Source organism: Apus apus, chromosome 5, assembly GCF_020740795.1.
Source record: "Apus apus isolate bApuApu2 chromosome 5, bApuApu2.pri.cur, whole genome shotgun sequence".
In the NCBI taxonomy this organism is placed as follows: domain Eukaryota; kingdom Metazoa; phylum Chordata; class Aves; order Apodiformes; family Apodidae; genus Apus; species Apus apus.
Window position 1 is genome coordinate 56,029,495 of NC_067286.1, and position 19,943 is coordinate 56,049,437.

Below are 19,943 nucleotides of genomic sequence, written 5' to 3' on the forward strand. Positions count from 1 at the left end.
CTTTTCATACACAGATCTAGCAGCAGAGCAGCCAGAGTTCCTCTTTTAAGAATATTTGGCAGTCTTTAGTGTTCAGACAGAAGCTGGTGAAAGGGCATGGGAAAGGCAGTGTGCTTCAAAGGAAAAAACAATAGATGCTCATTTCTTTTATTAATCAATGGATAGAAAGTGCCTGTTTACAACCATACCTAGAACTACAAGTTTCTTATTTCAAGCAAAGTGAACAGAAGTAGCTTCCTTGAGCTGTACAAAATACGTCTTTCTAGCTAATTTCTGTCCAGGCTTGCAAGCTTTTCTATGGCCTTTCTAGTTTCTGGGAAAAGATAGTTTAGTTTTAAGAATCAGACAATTTTTATAGGCCTAATGTGTTCTGCAAGGAGTATGTTCCTGTGCAGAACTGCCCGTGTGTACATGACTGATACGATCCCATTCCTTGAGCTCATTGTGCGTGCATGGAGTGATTATTTATCCTCACAAGATCTGGTTATAAATTACCTGCAGAGGTTCTGCAGTTGACCTGTGCATGTATGGCAACCCCAGCATGTCTTGGACCTGTTGGCCTTTCTGCATGCCTGCAGGTGTAATTTTCAGAGGATGAATAGTCTGTGTCTGTGTGAGTGTGGTGACAACCAGACTCAGCTGCAGACTCTGTCAGCATTCATGTTTTTGCTGTCAAATAAGGCATTATAGTGCATTTAAAAAATGTCTTCCTTCTACTTGCTCCTACTTACTTCCTCCTACAACAGCCTCTTCTGGCTTATAAGTGGCTCATTTCAGAAAGAGGAACTTAGTGCACACCTAAGTGACGTTACTGTGATACTCATCTTTGCTTCAAGTTTGTGCTGATGTTCCTACTGGGTGGTGCCTTCACAAGATCTTTTCATCAAGCTTGTAGGCTGAATCTCTTTCCTAGATTTTACCTGATATATTAAGAAAAAAAAACCACCCAACAAATACAAGTAGAACTAAGCTAAATCCCTCTGGAAATATTACTTATCTTGGAGTAGAGTCTGCCTGGGTAACTTAATTATCTTTTTTTAGATGTACTAGACTTCCAAATGACTGGTTGCTGTAGCCCAAACATAGTTCTTTTTGAAACCTATGCATCTCCACTTCTCAGAGCTCCAAGTACTGCAGCTGCAGAAATGAATACTTTGGAGAACACTTTCTGGTTCTCTGCATTTACAAAGTGTGGTCATTATTTTTGGGATCTGGCACAATAATTACACATTTGTATTGTTATCCCTATAGGCAAAAACTGATTGACTGAAGTCCTTTGTATTCCTCAGCATGGAGTTTGTTAGGATTGGGGATGATGACTTCAGCCTGCTGCGTTCTCCAGCACCCTGTGGTTTCTTGGGTGCAGAACCCCACTGACACAGCTCTGACTCTTTCGGCTCCCTGTTCTCTGCTGCAGCATAGGTTATAGGATATCTTGATTTTTTTAATTGGCAGTAATTGTGTTTATCTGTAGCACCAGATAGATGAGACAGAACCATGCTTGTTCTCAGCCACAGCTGCTTGTTTGCTCTTCTGCCTTTGTCCATCCTCTTTGTGATGCCAGCTACAGGGAAAGGACAGAAGCTGAGGAGAGCTATTTGGACAAGTTGCACAGCCTGCCTCTTCTCTGCAGGGGTGAAGTTGCTTCAAATACTTGGTTAACAAGCTTGGCTCACAAAAGATGTTTTCCATGCATAATAAAGTAGAAGTATTCTTAAAACAGTTGCACTTGAGTTCCCCCCCTCGCCCCCCTCCCCCTCTCGGGTTTGCTTCCTGAAGCTGTAAAGCAGAAAGCACTGCTGAATGTGGGTGCATTAGGGGACTGTATAGGTTGTAAGTGGGTCATCTTAGATGCAGAATGTCTTTAAAAAAAAAGAAAAAGGTTCAGAATTTTACAATTACTGAAGAGTGCTGGCAGATCTGTGATTAATAAAAGAGATGAGGAACTGCCGTTTGAAGAGAAGACATTGAAGAATATTGGCATACATCAGCTCTCCAGTTCTTGGGGCAAATATAAAAAAAAATTACCAGTCTAATCCATTGTCAGTATTCAGAGTGAGAAGAGCATCAGACAATAATCAGAAAACACCCAGAATACGCTTGAAACTGAGCTGCATTTCAGAGCCAAAATGACAAAGCCCAAGCACAGCAGAAGTGGCCATTTGTGACTAAGCCATGAACATCCTTAACAGGAAAAGCAGGGATTATAGCTGAATGAACAAAACATCCAAAGCTTGAAAGGGTGTTAAGTATATTTTGTGAAACAAAGTATTCCGGCAGGAATCCAAACAAAGCCACTCAAATGCTGGTGCTGTACTGTGAGAAAGTTGGCTGTGAAGGGGCCTGCTACCTCCAGGAGGGAGATTAGGGAGTTTTTTAAGGATTTTTCCATCCATTTGGAAAGTAAATGGAAAGAGACAGAAATACGATTGAAAATACTTTCAATGTTTCAGAGTATTTGAAATAAACTTTGCTGTTGGAGGTAAAATGAAAACAAATACAGATGGTAACTTGCATGAGAATTGTGTTTAACCAAACTGAAGAAACAGAAAGCAGGAGAGAATTACCTGTCCTCAAATTAGGAATAACTAGAACTAGCAGAAGTAATGAGGTTTGAGAGTTTGTTCACCATATGAACAGGTGGTATAAAACACATTCATGGAGATTAAACTGGACAGTAATGCCAGAAGAATCTCTAAGTCCAGAAGGAAGTACCTCTGATAGGAGTTCCTTGAATGAAAAATGTCTCAAAAAGTCAGATTTAAGAAAAACAGGGTGGCTTCTGTCTCTGGACAACAGGACTCCTGCTGTCCTTCCTGAAACAGGACATTTGGAGATGGGTTGCAATTATAGTCACAAATGAATGCAGGTCTGTGATGTTGAGGATTGTAAAATAAAAAATTTAGGTGCCTTTCTGGCTAACAGAGAATGGTGTATGGATTCCCTCTGAAATACCTGCTTGCAACCAGGACACTTGCAGATCCTGCACACACTAAATGTACTTGGGCTAGTTTAAGCTCCAACTGTTTTAGGGCCCTTGCTAGAGAGAGAGAAAGAACATTGCAGGCAGGGAGAGAGTGAACAAGCTCAAGGTGCATCCATGCTTTCGACTTACTCTATGTAGCAGCTCGTGCACCTTATCTACCTCTTGTCAATGGAGATGTTCAGGCCTAAACCTGCTGCTGGAAAGTACCTATTCCAGAGAGGCAGTGATTAGAGCACCTACCACTTAGGACTCTTCCTGGAAGCTGAGCTTTCTCTGTGTTTGCATTTATATAGATCTTTCTCTATATCTGTCAATGCTCAGTAACTACTGTTGGGTTTGTTTTAGTTTTCTCTTTTCTTTGTTTATTCCTCTAGGGAAATGGGATTGCCACTGGCAGTGGGACATAACCTGCAGCTTTCCAACATAGTCATACTAGTACCTTGCTGCTTGTGCCAGTAGTGCTGCAGGCTAAGCAGCTTAGGTAAAAATATCTCAACTTCACAGGGCAAAATAATGCTTGCTCAGTGTTCTCTTAAGTCGTCTGCCCCTTGGTAGAGAATAGCTGTGGTAAATGTAAAAGAATGGTAGCTTTGCTACAGTTGAAAAATTGCCTTCCTGCCCCTTCTGCTGACTAGTATTTGCACACATAAGAGAACGTTTGTAACATTATTTCTCTTAAATAAAGGATTTATTTTATTCCAAGTCAAGAAAATATTGACTGCATGGACATGTATTGGTTATATTCTGTTTTCATGTTCTTAAACTGGCAAGAGACTGTTTAATTTGGAAAGGTGGGCAAACAGCTGTGTACCTTGGCTTCTTCCCTCCTGACTGTGCCACTCGTATCCTTCAATCCCTGCTCCTTTATTTACTTCCTTTATTCTTTATTTTTAAGGACTTGCTCCTGAGGCCAATAAATTAGTTAACAGCTTGAAAATGATGCCTATGCTGCATGATGAGTCATATGCCCAGGAAACAAAACTGAGTAACTTCCATGAATTTCCAGAGAACACGTTGGTGCTCCCGTAAGTACATTTTCCTTGGGGAGAGGGAGGTTTAGGAAGTATCTTGTTAATATTCAGGTAATTACATCTCCAAACATTTAATGTGAAGAATCCATTCTGAGATTAGCAAAAATGCTTATATTGACTTGACTGTCACATGAGGAAAAGTCTGTTTTGATATATTTGCAATGAAGTATCTTACAGCTGCTTGAGAAATGACTTTTAAATAAGGCAGCAAGTAACCATTCTGGGCAGCTTATTCCTGAATTTTTTTCCTTGTTTTGGATATTAATTTGCTACTGTGCAAGCATACAAATATTTTATAAAAGCTAAGAAAACTGTATGTACAGCTCTGTGGATTATCTTCAGCACGTCTGAAAAAGTAGCATCTAATTAATGCATCCATGAATAGGACTCATGCTTTAATTCTGCAGGCTGCCTTTTAAAAAAAATCCTAAAAGCTGATTGTTTTTCCCAAATTCATGCCACATTATGATAATAAGTGATGGGCTTATAATTAATCTGCATTGCTTCTTAACTGTTGGGCATTGATTAATAAGCTTACAGATTTTATTTAGAAGGCAGTATGCTAATTTGAGATATTCCCCAGCTGTGATGAATGACTGTACCTCTGTAAACATGTTAACTTTGCACAAAGGGTGATTTTACACAGTCATTCAAAAATAAATGGGACTATAGCTGTTTTGCTATAAGAGTAAAAATCAATATTGTTTAATCTTCAAGGAGAAAAAACAGGATATAAAATAAATTGTAAGGTTTATTAATTTCTTTTCTATTTTGTATTGCGGTCTCTGTAAAGCTTTTAAAAGTAACCACTTAGAAGGCAGATGGCTGGAAAAGGGCAAAGGGAAAACAAATGGACTCCCAGTGGAGTAGTATTGATGTGAACATACAGTTTCTGTTAAATACGGTGGATATAAAAAAAATGGAGCTCTCTTACGATCCTGTGTGTGTAACTAAATCACTTTTAAATGCTTTAAGGGAGTTGAAAAATAGCAAAACTATGCTAATATACCCATTTGAGTCCGAAATATACTTCTCCTGGCACATCTTTTCCATGAAAAACAGAAAATCTTAAAACAATCATTCATATCAAAAAGTGAGGTTTAAAAAACAATCTTGTCCTGTTTTTCTGGCACTGCTGAGTTCTGTTTCTGGAGGTTAGTCATGGCAATTTGCCATTTTCTCTTTTGTGCTAGCCGAGTGATATTTTAACTAGGCAGTTGAGAAATATTGTGAGTTTCTGAGGGGAAAAAATAAGAGTATTTTGTGAACTTTGTATGTGTGATAACCTCGATGTAAAAGGAACAACATGTTCTCTTTTTAGAAAGAGTCACTGGAAGTTGTAAATAAGGCTGGTCTCTGGTGTTGGTATGTGGTATTTTATTTAAGCAGCACATGCTCAGTGGAGCTTTGTTTTTACAGATTTTTCAACTGACATCCAAAGTTACTCTTAGCAAGTGTAAATGTGATTTCCAAGAAGGAAATTTTTCATATGAAGTCTTAACTTCTTAGGTACAGTATGTCAGTTGGTTATGAATGAACACTACATGTTGCTTGAGTGCTTGCTTTGCTTCATGCAACTGTATTACAGGCTTTGTAGGAGGAGTGGGTCTGCAAATTTTATTACTTGATTAATTGATAATTGATTCTTGGTTTTGCATATTTTGTTTTGGTATAAATATATACAGGAATAGCAAGTGGTAACAAAACACTTGTGAATGTCAAAGGAAGGTAATCAACTTTTCTGTGATCTAAGCACCTTATTTCAGGAATTTCTATGCATCCATGCAGTATCCTGGTCTTTTCTATAGCCTTTGACTGTCTTCCAGTGTAAATGTTGAAGTATCTATCACAGTTACAGCTGAAAATGAACTTTCCATCATCCCCAGGCAGTGGAAAAGCATTGAGAATGTGCTTAAGATGATCCTGTTAAACATGCTCCAGATGGTTCTGCCTGGAAGAAGAAATAGGAAGGGCAGAGCTGGCCCACTAGCAGTTCTTCTTTGTTAGCTGCTTATTGGACACTGCATTGCTTAATAGTAACATATTCCGACTAAGAGTGGGTGAAAACTGTGGGTATTCTGTCCTCTTCCAATCTTCAGAAAGGAAGCAGAAAATAATAGTAGCAGGTTCTTTTATTACCCTAAATCTTAACTGCTAGGTTGAATTTATATGTAGTTGACTTTACTGAGAGGTTAGAATGTTAATGTGGAAGAATGAGCATGTTTTGTGAGGTAAAACATATGCTCTGTGTGCAGTGCATTTGGCTGACAAATGAAAGGTCTTTGAAGAGTCAGATTTACTGAGATAGGCAGGTGGAGAAAGGGAGACCCGTGGTCCTTGGAGGCAGGGAAAGCAGACAGCATGCTTTGAGCTAGGATCCTATTGTGATTCCATAGCCTTCATTGCCTTGGATAAGTCTCCTCCAGACTTTGGGGTGGTGTACTTTTCTAAGAGTGTTGGGATGCTTCTGAATCTTTGGTCTCCAACTGCTGGGCTACACGCTGTGTGATGTTTCAAAGTGTTACATTCCTCAGCCCCACAGGTAGTTTAGCCTATTGTTTGACTGGTTGGTTTTGGTTTGGTTTGTGTCTTTTTCCCGTGGATACTGGCTTTGTCTTATTTTTATTGTACTTAGAGCAATGTTTTCTTTTCCCCGCTGTCAAGGTAGCACTTGTTCAGTGGCCAATAATTGATTGCCTGTGAGTTGTTTATAGTCCTGGGACCTCTGTTTTCAACTTATGCTGGTATTTTAAGATCTTTGCTATTATCACATGTTTAAACTCCATTGCCATATAGCAAACCTTCATAACCAGGTGACAACAGGCCTAATAGGCTGGGACTGGGGCTTTACCAAGTTAGCCTGTTGCAAAGGCAACAGTTTACTCGAAGATCTTTACTAATCAAGAGAGTTTTTTCTTGAGATCTGAAGTCAGAAAAACAGAGAAGAGTAGATTTTCTAAAGGTCACAAAAATGAATCCCAGTCATAAGACTCTTAGAAGATACCCTTTGTGTCAGGAAAGTATCTATTTATAGTGTATCTATATTTATCAAAGGATCAAAAAGTTGTTGTATCTCTTCTGTTGACCCCCTATAAACCCTGGGAGCTTTATAGATTCCTCTTAATAGCTTATGAAGCATTTTTAAACGTTAAGGCTTTGTATTGACTTTTTTTAGAACTCGGCTCCAACCTTAATCATAACGAGTCTGGGTTCTTCTTTTCTGTCTTTAGTTGTGCCAGCCCCTCTCTACTTCCCAAATAATATTTATTATTAAATTAAATGTAGGGGTTTGTGCTTTAAACCACATCAAGCCATGAACGTCTCAACTTGGTATTTAATGTTCCAAATTCAAGATTTTTATTTATTTATTTATTTATTTTTGCCATAGATTTGAGGGATGGGAAGGAAAAGGGTGAAAACTACTGATCTAGAGAAAAGATCGGAAGTGATGAGCTGGTATTAGCTCTAAGAAATTATTTTTTTTTTTTCCAATTCTCTTTCTTCATAGTCTCTCTAAGCAAAACAAAAGAATTTTTTATACAATCTTGGAGCTCTCACCGCTGCTTGATTCTTCCAACATGACGCCAGAGGACTGGGCCAAAATTGCAAAGAAACTTGAGGTACTATGGTGTGGGATGAGAATTCATTTGTTGCTTCAACAGAACCAGCAGTATATCTAGTATACTTAGCAAGATAAAACAGTTCAGTAGTTCTATACATACTTATTTGCTTCTTTAAAATGTAAATGTTGTGTACCTTGCTTAGCTACTTGCAAAGTAACAAGTACTGTGCTTGCAAGGCTTGCAGATTTGTTTTTTCCTTTTAAAAATGTTGCAAACTCATTAAAGTTATGTAGTTCTTCCAATGATAATAATGTCATATTTCTGTACGAGAAAATACATAGGAAAATTGCAGCTATGGTTGAATAAGGTATGTAATATGTAGGTTGATATGCTCTAAATAACTTTGCTGTCCAAAAATGATGAATAAAATCCTTAGGTGTAGGTGACTTTACTGAAGGTTGCTTTGTTACACACCATCTGAGTGTTCAACTAACTTAGCAGTTGGCTAGTGACACAGAAAATAATTTCATGTCTTTATGCCTTTCTACTCTGGATACAGATAGACCTGACTAGCTTTGGTTTTGCAGCCAGTAGAAAAAGTGCTATCACGGTGAGCTTTCCCACGCTGGGAAATGTTTACAGCCCTGGATATTTCTGAATACGTAGTTAAATCCATTACATTCTTCTCTAGATTAAAAAATGAGCACTTCTCTGCTCCTGTCCCAGTGTCTGATCTTAGCTGTGTGCTTTTAAGAAAGTAGAAATGCAAAACATGTCAAATACTTCACACCAGGAATTCATACCTAGCTGTTAGAAATAAATAACCCTGGCTCTAGTGAGATGCTGCTCTTCCACTGCTGCTCGCTCTGGGAAGTGGACTTCATAGTGTGCATCTCTTTCTTCCATTGAGCTGTAGAGATGTATGTGAGCAGCATAATAATGCAGGGAATGATGCTGAAGATTCAGGTAGCACCCTTTCACCTTTAGGTCCTCTAATCCTGAAACCACTGCACTAGGGATGATGCTCAAGCCATCAAACGCATCTTTCCAGGGTAGAGGAGAGATAACACTGGTGTTCAGGTGGAGAGCCTCTGAGATGGAGCCAGTCTGCAGCTGGGAAAAGCTCAGGACCCAGAGCAGAAGGTGGTAATCCCATGCTGAACAGGAGAGAATTTATCTTTCTTCCTTAATCAGATATTAGTCTTATTAAAAAAAAAAAAAAAAGAAAAAAGAAGTTTCTTTCTTCTATACAGAATGCAGCTTCTATACAGAATGCAGCTTCTCTGGATACACAAATACCCAGTTCATGTAATCCAAGCTAAAAGTGCTGAGAAGGAAAAAAACAACAACCCTTCTTCAACTCTGCAGCTTATGTATAGACACTGCCACTTGGTGTTCATTTTGGAGAGGTACTTGGCACAGCTGTGACATGCTGATGACTTTCCAGACTAAAAACATTCTAAGATGTTCTGTGGATTATCTTCTTAATTGCCAGCCTGATCTTTTACATTATGAAGCTTAAACCAAGCTGTGTTCTTTTGCATCTAATAAGGTTCATAATGCCAAAAATATTAATGAGGGCACTGACTGAGTTTGAAGAGGACAAGTGGCTGCTTCTGTGATCTTAGCCTTCTTGAAACATGCTTATATTGTTACTGTCTTGGTGAATAACTGCAGCATGCTTTTTGCATCACACTATAGTTTGGCTTACAGAAAGACCTTGCAACACTGGCTGTTGTTCTGCTGGCTAAATTGTTAGAGAGAAGCAGAAATTCCCTGAAACTTCCAGTAGGTAGCAATATGTAGGCATGAATGTCAGTGAAGAAGTAGCAAAAGGGGAAATAGAAATCTGCAGGTGAATTTGAAGATGACCTTATTATCAGGAGGTGCCAAGCATGTGTGCCTGCTGAAGCATAAGAAGTGTAATTAAATTTAATTTTAATTAGATTTAATTAAATTGTTTAATTCTGTGGCTAAACCCTGTTTTATTTCCCTCTTGCTGCACTCTATGTATCTGCTTAGACTTCCATGTAATCTTTTCCAGGTAACTAAATTACATACTTTACAATGTCTCTCACTACAGTGTTTAATATGTGCATCACTCTTAAAATAGAGGAACCAATTCCTTTTTCCTGTAAAAGCCAGCAGATTGCTTTATTCCAACAAGATAAACTATGCAATTTATGGCTTTACAAAAAAGACTGTGTGGAATTATGTGGAAATTAAAGTTATTATAAAATTCCTTTTTGCTTCTGTACGTGCCTGATAGTTTAAGGAACTTCTGAAAAACCTGCAAGTGTTTGTACATTATCGAACAAGAAGCCTCTTCACCTCTTCCTGCTGCTACAGAGGATAACTTTTCAACAGAAGGGGGCACTCGTACACTGGCAATTTGCCTTTCTGCCCCTTGGATTAAGTGGACTGGTTTTTTCTATATGTTATGATAGCCTTGGTTTGCCTAATCTGTTCCTGTAAATGGTGTAATCCCTAAAGTAAAAGCAGCAACGAGAAATCAGACTAATCTGCATATGTTAACATTCCTGTTTAAAGCCATTGCTAAGCTTTTCTTAATTAGCAGTCTTCTGGTTAAAAAAATGCTGCATTAATATGTATACACAGAAGAATCTCTTTTACTGTACCATAATTAGAATTACTGGCTATAGTGCTTAGTGTTCTATTAACCCTTATTTGTATTTAAACTGAAAACAGGATAACTTTAGGAGGAATTAGGCATGTAGTACCTTTTAAAGTATTATGCTGTTACTTGCATCAGTGAAAGCCATGCAGCATGTACCTCACTTGCTGATGCCGGTGCATTGCTCTAACAATGTGAAAACTGCCTCTCCATCTCCAGGAGCACTATGAAAAGTATGATGGTTTTGTGATCCTTCACGGCACTGATACCATGGCCTATACAGCTTCAGCCTTATCCTTCATGTGTGAGAACCTGGGTAAAACTGTGATTCTGACAGGATCTCAGGTAATGGGACTTAATTTGAAGTTAAAGTGAGAAGCCTCATTTTTGGTTTTTATATGCAAACCTAGGTAGTATCCTGATGATCTGTGTATAGTTTAGTAGTGCAGGACAGACCTCTGGCCAGGGTCGCAGTGCTGATAGAAATTAGTGAGAATTGCTGGGCTCACCAGCTGAGGATCTGTCCCATCATTTTATCTTTAATGACTTTACAACTTTGTACCAAATCATACCAGTTGGTCATTATGGCTGGGGCCAGATGCTTCAGAGAAAGATATAAGAGCCTGTCATTGACCATTGTGTATTAATCGGTTTATAAGAGAAACGTCTTTTGCAGCCTAAGCTGGTTGTTAGCTGTCTTGTTTCTTTTAAAGCCCTGAACCTCATTACTTTTTACTTCATCAGTTGTTATCTCATCTTATGTTACTCATTGTTGCATTCTTTATTTTTTAATAATCTCTGAGCATTAGATGCATTTTTGATGATTTCTATTTCATAAAGCATCTAACGTGGTCTGTTTCCTTTCCTCTAAAGAGCACATTTATTAATTTTCATTCTCTTAGCTGCAGAGCAGCTCTTTGCATATTGTCTGAGGGGGAGCAGTTGTACTACTAGAATAGCTTGCTTGAGCATAAAGTACAGCTCTAATCACAAAAGAAAGATGAAACATTACACTGTAAAATTCCCCTCCCCCATCTCATAACTTCCCTTTCACATGTGGTCTATTTGAAGTCAAAACACAAAAGTCTAGGAAGGAGCAGGCTCCCACTTATTGTCTTGACATGGGGCCGTCTAGCTGTGGTACATAATAATCAAGGTTTTACTTTCTTTTTGGCTTTATTGCTTGGAGATCTGCCTGACAAATTATCTAGCAGTGGAGCATGTGATTTTATTTTTTTTTTCAGTGTTGAAAGGAGCTCTGACTCTGTTAATAAAGAGGCAATCTGAAAAGGCATGGAAGTCGTCACTCAGAGGACTAAGTTTCTGATTTTAGTCTTGTCCTTTTCTATTGGTGATAACCTGCTGGTTTAGTTTTTCTCCACAATGAGGAAAGATGGTGCAAGAGAGCTGCTGTGGAGCCCAGAGTGACAGTTTATGTATGATCTGGGGTTTTTGCTTTTCCTCTCTTCAGTCACTTCTCCCATGCTCAGCCACTTTAACTATGCCTGCTTTCTATTTTTTACATTTTTCCCAAGTCAGTCTTTTAATCTGCTTAATCACACTAGAATTATCTCTAGGTTAGTTTTTAAGCATTTATTATCAAAGTCTGTTAAGCACAGAGGGAAATCCTGCCATCTGCTGCAGTCTAAAATAGTTGAAGGAGGAAACTTTGTTGTAAATCATTGTTAACATAAATTCTTCATGTATTTGTACTGCATAAGCTGGACTGTGTAGGCTTTACATAAGGGACAGAGTGTAATTTCAGTCTCTGCTTTTCAGGTGCCTATATATGAGTTGCAGAATGATGGCCGAGACAACCTTCTGGGAGCACTGCTGATTGCTGGGCAGTTTGTGATTCCTGAGGTCTGTTTGCCTGTGAAGATCTTCTTGGGAAGCTCATTTTCTCTCTCTGGCCAGGACACACGCTTTCATACTCAAAATATCTAGTAGGCAATAAGGAATTGCACTGAAACAGGAAGATAAAATGGATTCTGCTGAGGTAACAGGCACTTGCATGGCAAAGCACGTGCCATTTTCTCAGGATGCATGTCCCGTTTTGCCCGCGCTCAATCTATAAAGGATATCAAGTCTGAAATCTAGCTTGCAGCAGACTTGAAATCAGAGCTTCCCTTTCAAATATGTGGGATCTGAAACACTTGTAAGTCAGTTTTTAAACTGAAAGTTACTTTGAAGTTATAAAATTGCTCTAGAACTGCTAGGAGTGTCTTCTAGCTCTAGTTCCTGACAGCTGAAGTGATGAGGATTATTATTCTCTCCTCTCCTCTCCTCTCCTCTCCTCTCCTCTCCTCTCCTCTCCTCTCCTCTCCTCTCCAAATGGACATGGAAGTAACTCCATGGTGTCAGCACCCTGCTTGTAAAGATGTTGGTGCTGTGCAGCCCAAAAACCAAGAGAAGATTGGTCAGGTTACATTTCATTTCACTTCTGCCATGCTTACAAGGCCAGTTCTTGTAAGATAGCAGCAATAGCAGACTGGCCAAGACTTTAATAAAAACTTTGAGGTATCTCTTTTCCTTCCAATTCCAACTGACAAACATTAAGGGACTTGAGAAGAAACCTAATTATTTATGTTTGGTAACTCTTTTAAAAGTTATCCTCATTTTCTCTAGGCCTTTTGTTAAGGTTTTGGACTTTGAATTTAGGTATAACTGATGAACTTATTAAGAGGTCCGCACTGTTCCTTTCCTCTATCTCTGATGTGGACTCAGTCTCCTAGACTATGCCTCATGAAAGGATTACAAAACTAGTTAGTTCTTAACTTGTTTTGTTCTTAAATTCTTAAACCAATGTGTGACAGATGTGCCAGCTCTTTTTGAGAGGTTAAGAGTTGTAAACATCTACCAACCTCTGAGTTGCTTTACAGATTTAGAAAACACTTTATAAGGGACAGACTACAACATTTATCTACAGAATCTTTTAATTACTGGCTTATTCATAGACCTGTTTCTTTACTTGTCTTGCAGGTGTGCCTGTATTTTTATAATAAACTGTACAGGGGAAATAGGGTGACTAAGGTGGATGCTGGGAGTTTCAATGCCTTTTCCTCACCTAACCTGCCTCCACTTGCAAATGCTGAGGTTGATATTACAAGTAAGCAACATCATCTCTTAAGCCTTGTAATTTACACCACATGCAATACAACTCTCAACTGAAAAGAACCCATGCCTATTTAGTTGAAATGCTGTTTTTAAGTCAACTAACTGTGAAAGTCCTACAGCTTGACTTCACTTTATCTTCTCTGAAGCTGTTTAGATATCAGTAAGACTGAAAATTTGTTACTCAACTGCATTTATCTATTGAATATAGATGTGAGCTAGACTGACTTTGACTAAAGATCCAGTATAACCAGAGGGAATGCTGCTCCTGTGTCACAAAAATGCTTGCTCTGAAGATAAAAATGAGGGAGTGAAGACTGAAAGAACAAAGAGTTAAATCTTGTTAATGACCATGCTGGGTTCCAAAATCAGACAGAAGAGTCATTGCAGAGTACTTGCAGCTTCAACAGATGCTCTGTTTGATGCATGTCATTGTGTAAGATGATTTACTGGATACTTAGGACCCGTCTAAGCTGCGGGCCCACTGAAAACAGCAGACATAGAAAATGCACTGTGTGAAGTTTTTTTCCCCCCCAAACTTCCTCAGGCTCCCTGTAATTTCTGTGTGTCTAGCTTTTAAGGAGTGAGAAAACACAAAGATTTCAGTATGTTTGCAAAGCCATTAGCACATTGATGCCTGTTCTTGGATAAACGTCACCCTTTCTTTGGAGATGGGAGAAGAGAGAGACATTTGGAATCTAGCCAAATGAGGAGTTGCCAAAAACCATACTAAATAAGTTTAGCTCACATAACTTGGTATCTTTTTTTACTTTTGCATAGGCTGGGTATATTAAAAAGGAATAGGAGTTGGTGAGAAACTCCAGAATTACAAAAATAAAGGAATAGGAGAGAGTTCCCAAATTCTTTTGCTAGGTGTCATTGGTGGCAGCAGGAGATCAAGCCCTGTGCCAAGCAGCATGTCGTTCTGAATGGTTTCTACTACTAGAGAGAGACATTCTGCAATCTGAAGAAATAAACTTATCCCTTCCACCTAGTGAGTGGGAGTTAGATAACAAAGTTTCAGGATCAAAGTTCTGTGTTAGTAGTAGCCAGATACAGACTGAGGAAGCCTGTGAAATACTGTAATGGTCTGTAAGATCTCTCCCAGGTGGAGAGTCTGCCCCTGTTGTGTTACCATGCCGTGTCAAATACGGCATCCCTGAAACAACAGAAATGCTGTCAGTTGATTGTTGCACTGAACTGGGAAAAATCTTTCTTGGGTTTTTATGAACTGCATCAAATAGGATATAAATACATTCCGTTTAGTGACTGATCAATAATGAAATCAAGCTGCAAATTGCATGCTATTTCTCTCTTGGATCTGAGTGAACTGTTTGGCGATTCATTGTCTATAGTGGAAAAATGAGGAAGTTATTAAGTACTTCCCTTGGCCCGTATTGGGTCCCATTATCTTTTCAGTAGAATGCCCCATTGAGATCATGGGGATTTCTGATTTAAAAACTGATGGTGTGATAAGCTCTATTTTTATTTGTTTCAGTTGATTACCCAGTTAGAGCAGTATCATTTATCCAAGATGATGGTGTCAGTATTGAAGGATTGTTTCATTTTGGAAAAACAGGATTTATAGTGTGGGCAATCTACTAGTGCTGCTTTATTTTGTACAAAGCAATTGCTTGAAACATCTCTGTCTCCCTTGAGTTTTTTTGTACAATCCTTATATGAAGCTTTCATGGAAATGAGGAACCACCTGGGCTCTTAAAACCAAATCTAGCATCTTTTAACTTTTTTTTTTTTCTTTCAAATGACTTTGTATAATATATCTTAATCCTCCTGTAGACAGGGCTGACTCTTGCTGGTTCAGCATTATGGAGAGCAGCCTGGGGATGCCAGGTGGAGCAGACCATGTGCAGAAACTCTTCCTCAGGCTCCCTGGTTCTAACAAAGCTGGGAATGAAAATTCCAGAGAAGTAGTGGGGCAGAGAGGACAGAAGAGTAATGGGATCATGGATTGGTACACAGGAATGAGGAGAGGACATGCTGTTTGAGCCCAGACATACCATATAAAAGCAACTATCTGCTTCAGAGCCAGAGAGGAGAAGGAGAAGCTTAGTTCTCTTCCCTGCCCTAGCTGCAGTTCTCTTCTTCATTTTTTATATCATTTTTCCACCCTTTTCCATCTTCAGGTAAGGTTCCCAGGGGATATCTGATCCCATCAACTGGCTGTGTTCTTAGCCAGATCCTTAACTGTGTTAGCAGCACCTAAGACCTGTTATCCAGTTTTAGATGAGCAAGCGTGTCAGCTTCTTCAAGACTTTCAATTTATCACAAGAAACTCCTGTAAGAAGTGAAAAATTCTAGCCTTCTCCTGAGATAAGTAAAAACCTAGTGCCCATGGGAAATACCTTTTCAGCAGAATCAGAAAATCTCTATATGAAATGAACAATACAGAAATAACAAAAAATATTTCTAAAATCCTAAAACCTATCAAATAAAAGACCTTCCCTTACTTCTCTCATATTTTGAAAACAGGAGAGACAAGGAGGACTATTTCACTTGAAATATGCCAGAGTATCAGTACAGCTGATTAGTCTCCTCTGTTCTCTATTGCCCTAATGAAACAAATAGGAAACTTGCTTTGTTACCATGGCTGGACTACTTTCATCACACATGCATGTAACTCCTGGGAGTGGTGCACATGTGCAGGACTGTGTGATAAGGAATGCATAGGGGATGCACAGAGCCTGTGTGACTGTGCATGCAGATGTGGTGCAGCAGCAGGTTAGAAGGCCCTTTTGGTCTTGTTTACACATCAGTCTCATAAGAGAGAAGCTTTTTGTCACTGGCCAAGTCTGTGTCTTCTTTGGCAGTTCTGTTTATTTATAGTAAAAAGCCCAAGTTATTTATGTATTAAGGCAAATGCCAGCTCTCTTCACTGAAGGGCTTTTGGTCCCCTCCTCCCTTGTACGTAGGCATGTAGATTCTTGCAACGACACCATTCGATTTAAATATTCATTTCAAAAGGTGTGTGTCAATTGTTTTGTAACAAACTGCCAAGAAAGGGGGTCTTTGTTTGCCTCCTTCAAGAGTTTGCACCCACAGGTTGGCCTGTGCTCCCCACCCCTTGGCTGCCGCCGTGAATGGTAATGAAGGCTGGGGCACCTCATATATAATGGTAGGGCTTGCCCATAGCCCTGCAGAGAGGGATGAGAGGAAAGCATTGCTGTTTGTCTGGAGCTCTGCAGTCAGAAAAGCTGTATTTCTTGTTTGATTTCATAACTGGGAGTTCAATCACCACTCTAAGGGAGGTGTCGCTCTTAGTTGCTGCTCTCCGATTATAAGTTGAAACCTGCATTGTGGTATAGGAGCTGTTTACAAAAAAAAAAAAAAAAGGGGGGTTGTTTTGGTTTGTTGGGGTTTGTTGTTTGGTTTTTTTTGCTGCCTTCTAGACTGTGCAGAGCTGCTTCTCTTTTTTATTTTCTTTTAAAGTCAAATGGGTGTTTTTTTCTGCATTAACCCCATCACCATAGAGCAGGGGGGGATGTGTGAATAAAGCTGAATAAGATAAGGACATATTTTTTGAGCTGTAGTGTTTGGTAGGGAGGGGAGGTTGGAAATAGCAGAGTATTGTTTATGTGATGGTTTAGTTTGGAAGAATAAACAAAAGGCCTTAATATCTTGGATGCAGTCTCTTTGAATAATGCAATCTTTTCTATCACAAGCCATTTTGGATGCAGTATATAAATAGCCATTACCTCTTTATTTTATGTACATAGCTTTAAAAACTTTCTTTCTGCTGTGCAAGAAGGCTAGCTCACATTTGTTCCTCAGCTTTGTATCCATATTTACAAAATGCAGTACATGGTCTCAGTTCAACTCTTTACAAGCACAGGCCATCCAAGTCAGAAGAAGTTACTTTTCTGTCATGTTGTGCCATATCTGAACATCCCTAATTAGTCATTCTTATCCATAGGATAAAAAACTGTTATGAACACTGACACATGCAGTTTTGTCTACTTGACCTGCTTGTATATGAGTTTCTTACTTTAGAACAGTTAGTGATTCATAAGGTAATTTAAATTTTTTTTTAAATAGTATTAATTTAAAAAAAAATATTAAATTGTATAAAAAGAAGAGTGTGGTGTGGTATGACTATAGGCTGCAAAACAGCTGGTTTATTCAGTACAATGAAGATGCTTGAACTTTGCTATGCAAAGTAAATATTCTTCCTTTTCATGGATGTAATCTCTGAGATTTAAGATGCAAAGGGTGTGTTCTGTTTTTTTCCCCCCCCTGCATGGCACTCTGCATCATTCACAAAAGTTCTGAATAAATCTGAGATTAAGTCAGGCTTTTATATATATTTGTTTGTCTTCAGTTCTTGCGTCACACTTGCTTTTTGTTCTGCCTTTTAGACTTGTTTGTCAAATGGAAAACTGACATCTGTCGAGTCTGCATTACTGAGCACGTTATGTAGGCTGGTCAGGTTCGTGACCAAGACCAAGAGATGTTAACTCAGGGGAAATCTTCAGTTCTTTTTTTAATATAGTTTGGAATTACATCACTGTGATATGTCTGCATGCATTACATTTATCTTGAAGATATTATTTTATTTGGTTGAGGGTAATCCAAGAGTACAGGTGTAGGCCTGGTATAGGCCTGACTTCTGAACCTGTCCTCTGATCTCTCTCTTTGGTCTTCTACTTTTGGCAGTATCCTAGCAATCCATGCCAAAGCAGGTTTCCTCAGTTCATTCTTCAAGTTCATTACAGGCATTAGGGTTCCTACTAGTTGCCAAACTTAGTAGTATGCATTTGTGAATTTTTGGCAGGGACTCCTAGCTTATGGAGGATAAAGGAAAGCAAGCTCTGATACCTTTTCATTGCCTTCCCTTCTTATAGAGGAGACTGCTTTTCAATAATTTATTTGTGTGTTCGAAGGCTGAAAGGATTGAATGTATTGCTAAACACTGCTGCTTCTTAAAGCACAGTGCTCTTGAGTGAACATGGTTAGCCAGGCCTATGAGCCTCAAGCAGAACAAATACATGTCTTTCTGCATTCACCCATGTACCTCTTGCAGGTCTCTTAACTCACTCTGGAAGACTCATGGAGGCCTTTGAGAGGGACTTGCCTAACTACTAAATCCAACCAAGTGGTTTCAGAATCATGCTGGCCAGTTTACCACAAACAGTCTGTATTTCTATTCTCCCATTTCCAGAGCATTAGGAATCCACATGCTGAAGTGTGGCTGGTTGGACGAACATGATGTCAAGCCAACTGCCTGTGACATTTTAAATGACTTCTGGCATTTTTTTAGGAAGAACATACAGAGCCTCCAGTTGCTGACAGGGCACCACGACAGGAAGGGAAAGCTCATAACTTGGGTTTAACAAGGCCAAATCCTGCACTTTGGTCCCAATAACCCCAAGCAATGCTACAGTCTTGGGGAAGAGTGGCTGGAAAGCAGCCCAGTGGAAAAGGGAGTACTGATGCACAGCTGGCTGAACATGAGCCAGCAGTGTGCCCAGGTGGCCAAGACGACCAGTGGTGTCCTGGCTTGTATCAGAAACAGTGTGTCCAGCAGGAGTAGGGAAGTGATCGTGCCTGTGCCCCTGTAGTCAGCCTTGGTGAGGCCACAGCTTGAGTACTGTGTTCAGTTTTGGGCACGACAGTGTAAGAAGGACACTGAGGTCCTGGAGCGTGTCCAGAGAAGAGCAACAAGCCTGGTGAGGGGTTTGGAGGGAATGTCATATGAGGAGAGGCTGAGGGAGCTGGGGTTTAGTCTGGAGAAGGCTGAGGGGAGATCTTATTGCTCTGTACAACTACCCGAAGGGAGGTTGTAGAGAGGCCAGTGTTGGTCTCTTCTCCCAAGTAACTAGTGACGGGACAAGAGGAAATGGGTTTAAGTTGTGCCAGGGGAGGTTTAGGTTGGATATTAGGAAAAATTTCTTTACTGTAAGAGTGGTGAAGCACTGGAATGGGCTGCCCAGGGAGGTGGCGGACTTGCCATCCCTGGAGGTGTTCAAGAAGCCTTTCGATGTGGCACTTCAGGATATAGTTTAGTGGTTGTAGTAGTTGGATCATGGTTAGACTCAATGATTTTGAAGGTCTTTTCCAACCTTAATGATTATACAATTGTGTGATTCTATAAAGTCTTACAGGTGACTACTTTTTTTCTGTCCAGACTTACTGGACTGTGTAGTTTTTAGTGTCTTTGGTATTAGGGCAACAGAGCAGGCTTCAATGGGGGCTTTTAAATGTACCTGAATTTTCTTGCAAATGGCTGTCTGCTGATTGCCAGAGATTGCAACAGAAATTAGGATGAGTAAGCATGGCTGAAAGCAAGTCAGTATTATGCATGCAGATCTTTTATCTGTCATGCTGCTTAGGAGTTTCTCCAAAATCTAAAAAGCTTAAATCGTGATGGGGAAATGAGTAGCTTTACAGCATGATCTGCTTTCATTGAAGCATGACACTCTGCGCTGCTGGCTGCTGTTTGTTAAACCTCTTCCACTGCCTGGCAGGAGCCATCAGTGCTACCAATGCTGTGCTCCTCCACTGAAGGAGTAAAATTTGAAATCAATAATGCATGACTTGGCTTCTAATAATGCAACACAAACAAACTATTAGTTAAACAGCTGGCTTCTGGCTCTAAA

The 19,943-nt window shown here is 39.5% G+C and overlaps 1 protein-coding gene across 3 annotated transcripts in view; it reads left to right on the top strand.

The window, feature by feature from the left end:
• ASPG (asparaginase) overlaps positions 1-19,943 on the top strand; it is a 48,341-nt gene that overhangs the window by 1,966 nt on the left and 26,432 nt on the right. For all 3 annotated transcript variants that reach the window (XM_051620708.1, XM_051620710.1, XM_051620707.1), the window contains exons 2-6: positions 3,882-4,011; positions 7,526-7,637; positions 10,435-10,560; positions 11,995-12,078; positions 13,198-13,324. In XM_051620708.1, the coding sequence (XP_051476668.1) occupies positions 3,882-4,011; positions 7,526-7,637; positions 10,435-10,560; positions 11,995-12,078; positions 13,198-13,324 (579 nt within the window). The remainder of the gene's footprint in view (positions 1-3,881; positions 4,012-7,525; positions 7,638-10,434; positions 10,561-11,994; positions 12,079-13,197; positions 13,325-19,943) is intronic.